Genomic DNA, 5,536 nt, shown 5'->3' on the forward strand with positions numbered 1-5,536 from the left:
CTTCATCCATCCATTATCTTTTACCCGCTTCTTCCTTTTTGGGTCACTGGTGCCCATGTCCAGCAATCACTGTGCGAGAGGCGGGGTACACCCTGGACGGGTCTCAAGTCCATCACAGGAACACATAGAGACAAACGAGACAAACAACCATTCACTCTCTCACTCACACCTAGGGACAATTTAGAGTTACCAATCAGCCTAATATGCATGTTTTTGGTCTGTGGGAGGAAACTGGAGTACCCGGTGGAAACCCACGCATGCACAGAGAGAACATGCAAACTCCACCCAGAAAGGCACCCGGATCGGGATTTGAACCAGGGACCTGCTTGCTGAGAGGCAGCAGCTCTACCAGTTGCACCACTGTGCTGCCTGTTATTATTTCATGTCTATCCTAAATTTAAACTCACTGCATGAGTAAATTGTGTCTTCAAATGAAATTTATTGAGTCACATGACAAGGACTTTTGTTCTAACAGGTAAAAATAGTCAAAACAAATATAACAAGGCTACATTAGGTCCTCTGGATGGATTCTTCTTGTTGAAATGTTTCGTCTTTTATCAGAAAGACTTCTTCAACAAATTTCAAACCTTTCTGCAACAAACTCAGTCTTATAAACAGCACCTTCTCACAGTGGATCATCCATTTTTGGTGACATCCAGAACTAGCTGTTTACATGCAAAAGGAGGACCACTAGCCTAACAATTAATCATTAGTGCCCTAATGGCCGCTTGCTATTCACAGAGGGCTGAGTGATACTAGCAATAACAGCATCGCAAGAGGGTGACAGTAGAACATTAAAGACTGGGTATGCTTAAAGAAGAAAATTGCACCATCATCAGTGTTCTTAAAGAGTTTATTGTTTGATTTCTAAGGAATGTGTCAAAATGCAAAACATTGTGACGTGGGAGCCATGATTTTAGGCAGTAATAGTTCTAGCTGGTTTATCTTGCAAGGACATTTGAAGAAATACTGGGAAACAGAAATGCATCACTGCGTTGCACATTAGTTGTAAGCAATGGTCTGGTCAATCCAGGCGCGCAGGTAGGACACACGGGAGTACACTGCTGGAGTGTTCACATTGCAGTTGGTGGTACCCCAAGACACAATACCCACAAGGTACCACACACTACTGCTTTCACAGACCAGAGGGCCACCAGAGTCACCCTAGAATGAAACAATTTTGAAAATATATTTTGTTATTACAGCTCAACTTGCAGTTACCTCTTGATTTTGTTTATCAGTTCATTTTTCAGTAAATCTTATATTTTGTGCAGATTTTGTGCAGAATGCTGGTTGGGTGATTTCAAAAGCAGGGAAACATGTAGCAAGAGCATGGCTGTTGAGTCAGCGATAAATATATGCAAAACTTTTACAAGCAGCTTGTAGACTATTGCTTTATTATTCTAAAATCAAATATGAATATTTTTTTCATATCTTTAGTGATTAAATCTTAAAACGAGTGATTAAATCCTTTCAGTTTCTCCACAAACTTGTACAGACAGTTTGAAACACTGGCAGCATGTCACTTATTGCCACAGGAACTTTAAGCATGGAGGCACTTAAATGCTAATGTGACATTTTCAGCAATATCAATATTAACACTACATAACACATTCTATAAGAATAGAAACATATTGATATAAAAATGAAAAAAGGGTCTACTCTACACCTCCTCCAGTTGAAAACTGAAGCCAGAAGGATTTAAAAATACAGCAGCAATGTAAGAAGTCCTGATGCTCAGTAATCCAGATAGATACATCTAACAAGGTTAAGTCAAGTCCTCTGGACAGATTCTTCTTTGTTGAAACGTTTTGTCTTCTTTATCGACTCAGACTGAAGAGGTGTTTTGGATAAAAGACAAAATGTTTCAACAAAGAAGAATCAATCCAGAGTACCTGACTTAACTTTGTTAGAGCAATGTCAATTAGTACATAAATCAAAAGAAGTCAACACTGAAGTATGTAGGACTTCAAGCCCCATATTGGATGTGTACAGACTCTGGTTCCAAAATTACAACATGACAGTGTCTGTATAAGGTTCCTGTCTGCTTCAATTACCAACATGAAAAGAAGACAGGGACACTTGGCCTATCAGTATATAAGAGAAGCAATGGCTCAAAGGAGTTTTAAACTGCTACTTATGTATCGTACTTTTCGCTGTATAAGTCGCACCTTTTTGCATAAATTACCATGCCCTGCGATGTATACGGCAAAGCAAATTATTTACATTTTCCCCCCATATTTATAACCCATTTTTTAGCTGAGACCTGATGCATTCATTCATTTTGACATGGAAAATATTGAACACTACCATTTTCAGCCACTAGAGGACCTTTGACTATTATGGCAAGCCAAATGTCTCATTAGTAGGTAAAAGTGGTTATTAATGAGACATTTGGCTTGCCATACTAAGCCACCTTAGTCTTGCTCTGGAACTCCTGGTGCAAACGTCATATCAGCTGCATTTCGCTGCACCACCCAGGCGAAATGCAGCTGATTTGACCATTAAAGTGCATTTATTAAGGAAAAGTTCAACTGAGACACACATTTGCTATAATTTCAAGCTAACAAATAATTGTATTTAAGTGTTAATCTCATTAAATTCTTGTTATGTCCTCCCGTGCACGCTCCTGCAGTTGCCATTTGGTAACCAATCGATTTTTGGCACAACAACGACCCACGTTTCCGGGTGGTCTGCACTGACACATAACAAATGCGACACATCAGCGGTAATGCATAATAGATGCAACATATACGGTGAAGTGACATATTTATGGTTTTTTGTTTTCCACTTTATTAGACATATTTGGACTGATGCGACTTATACAGCGATGCGATGTGTACGGCGGCACGTACGGTATCTTTATATTTACAGTGCAATATTCTTAAGCTATGCATTTTTCTAAACAAATCATTTTTAAGTTTTGAAGTACAGGTTACCTGGCAGGAGGACACTCCAGAAGCACCAGCACAGATCATAGCATCAGTTATTCTGTTGCTCCCCCAGTAATTCTTGCACTGAGCAGGGGTGAGGAGAGGCAGGGCAGTCTGCTGCAGGTAACGTGGGCTTGCTGAAAACAGAGATGTAGATAAGACAACCCCAGATGTGTATGGCAGTGCTTTTCGTAGATAAAGTTTTCCTTTAGAGGGCAGCTCATATCTGTCTACGTTATGTCAGTAGAAATGGAAAGTCGCAAACTTACAGGTTTGCCCCGTTCTGCCCCATCCAGTGGTGACACATTTGGTTCCAGAGGGGATGCTAGTGCTGGATGAGACCAAGCACACTGGAGAGATGCGGGTTGTCATCTGCACTGGGGAGGACAGCCTCAGAAGGGTGATATCATTGTCAAAGTTGTTGGTGTTGTAGTAGGGATGAGTGATGGCCTGGATGAAGAGGTGAGATTGAAAGATAAACAAAATGCAGTACAATGCCATTTTGAGACAGACAATAGCTCACACTTTCAACGGGAAATCTTATGTCTTTCCTTACCCTGGCAATGGTCTTGACCTGAAGTGGCTCACTGTTGGTTTGACGATCGTGCTCACCCAGGATAACACGGTGGCTCATCGGACTGGAAGAAATAACAATACCAGTAGTTTGGGTTATTATGATATCTAAAGTTGTTTTATCGTTCAGACACAGAGACACAGAGAGTTAACTTACGACACACGGCAGTGAGCAGCAGTGACCACCCAGTTCTGGTTGATCAGTGATCCTCCGCAAAAGTGGAATCCTGTGTTGTCCTAAGATTGAAGGAGATGCCTATTTAAACATGTGTTTATATATTTTATGTGCAAATTATTTAGGTATTGTGCCACTGCTGTATTTCTGAGGAGTAAATCACATACTTGAAGAGAAACTTGCCAGGGCCAGGATCCAGACACAGCATTCTCACCATTCACGATCTTGTTGTATCCACTAACCTGGGGCTTGATGGCTGGCACGCCACACCCTGAAGCCCAATAGTACAAAAATGCTTTTGTGTCAAAATACTACACATATTACAACATATTAAAATGTGTTTTTTACATTTTTTTGGTGCTTAAAATGCTTTTGAAGTACAGACTTTTAAATAACAGTATCAAAACATTTTTTTAACCACTATTCTCAAGCTATTGGACTGAACAAAAATGCATTGTATGATGGTGTAGTGCCACTTACCCAGTGCAGAGGCCACAAGGGCAAAACAGCTAATGAGCAAGAACATTACTGTGACCTGATCAACATTCAACTCAGTGTATTTTCTATGTGGCACACCATCTTTTATAGTTTTATCTCACACGTTTGACCCTGAATTCTGCATATGTGCAATATTACTAGTCCCACCCCATGTTCTACCTGACCCAGCTTGAGAAGTGACCATCTGGTGATAAGTAACTTTTGAGAGTTTAAAAACACACTTGAATGGGAACATTGTTCATTTACAAGAAAAACATTGCCTTAACTTGACTTTGCATCACAATCATTAATAGTGATACCGATATTAATATTGAGATCTGTTTTTCTTCTGCACGTTTTTAAGAGAAAATTTTAGCTTTTCGGCCATGTTTTTCTCATTAAAAAATAATTGGGATCTCTTCACATCCTTGAAAACCCTTTATGCTGTTTAAAACCGTTTGCTGCTCATTTCAGCTTTTGTCCTGTTCTGCTTTTTATTGGCTTTTTGTGCTCATTTCAGCTTCCTTCAGTTTCTTTCAGCTTAATTTAGCTCCTTTCAGCTTTTTCAAGCAAATTTTCTGCTCCTTTCAACCTCTTTCTGTTAAATTCAGCATTTTCTGCATTTTTAGCTTCTTTTCTGGTATTTTCAGCTAATTTTTGCCTTTTTCTGCAACTGCTTTTTGCTAATTTTGGTCTTTGGTTTTTACAGCATATTGTTCATATTTTCCTGTTTTCAGCAGATTTCAGCTGTTCAAATTCAACTTGCGTTAACAGTTAAGCGATGAAACCTTTTCAGCTTGGTTTAACTTCTTCAGCGGCTTTTAGCAAAAATCATTCATCAATAAGCATTCACACTGCATTGCAGGAAATGCCATTTCTATAGTTTAAATTAGCATTTTAGATTCAGCCCTCAGCAAAAGTAAGGTATAACAAACCTGTGTTGAAACATCTTTCACTTGACTTATTTATGGAAGCTCTATTTTGTCAAATCTTTTAAAATGTCTTGTGAGATAGTGTAGTTATCAAAGAGGGAAAATGATAGTGATCAAAACTTTTGTGGTGCATTTACAAAAACATAGTCTGTCTGCAAGACAAAGACATGTGCCATTATGACAATCACTTTCCATACAAATTTGTGGTTGATGCTCTGAGACACTCAACAAAAAAATATGTTAAGCAACAATCCAGGCCGGCCCAAGCATCCATGTGGCCCCAAGCAAAATTAGGTTTGGGGCCCTCTATTTCTGCTAATAATATGGATTACTGCAATCAACAGTCAGATAAACTCATTGCAACTCTGACAGCCCTGTTTACATTATCACACACACACACACACACACACACACACACACACACACACACACACACACACACACAC

General features: G+C 39.4%; 1 protein-coding gene across 1 annotated transcript; it reads right to left on the minus strand.

Moving 5' to 3' along the window:
- Positions 1 to 835: 835 nt before the first annotated feature.
- On the minus strand, positions 836 to 4,233 carry LOC119409480 (chymotrypsin-like protease CTRL-1). The gene is made up of 7 exons (XM_037676375.1): positions 4,162 to 4,233; positions 3,849 to 3,952; positions 3,664 to 3,743; positions 3,490 to 3,571; positions 3,203 to 3,383; positions 2,940 to 3,070; positions 836 to 1,164 (listed from the first exon to the last, which is right to left on the minus strand). The coding sequence occupies exons 1-7, from the start codon at positions 4,205 to 4,207 to the stop codon at positions 1,003 to 1,005; spliced, it is 786 nt and encodes a 261-aa protein (XP_037532303.1). The 5' UTR covers positions 4,208 to 4,233; the 3' UTR covers positions 836 to 1,002.
- Between the last annotated feature and the right edge of the window lie 1,303 nt (positions 4,234 to 5,536).

This window comes from Nematolebias whitei, chromosome 5 (genome assembly GCF_014905685.2).
Source record: "Nematolebias whitei isolate Nwh7 chromosome 5, NemWhi1, whole genome shotgun sequence".
NCBI lineage: Eukaryota > Metazoa > Chordata > Actinopteri > Cyprinodontiformes > Rivulidae > Nematolebias > Nematolebias whitei.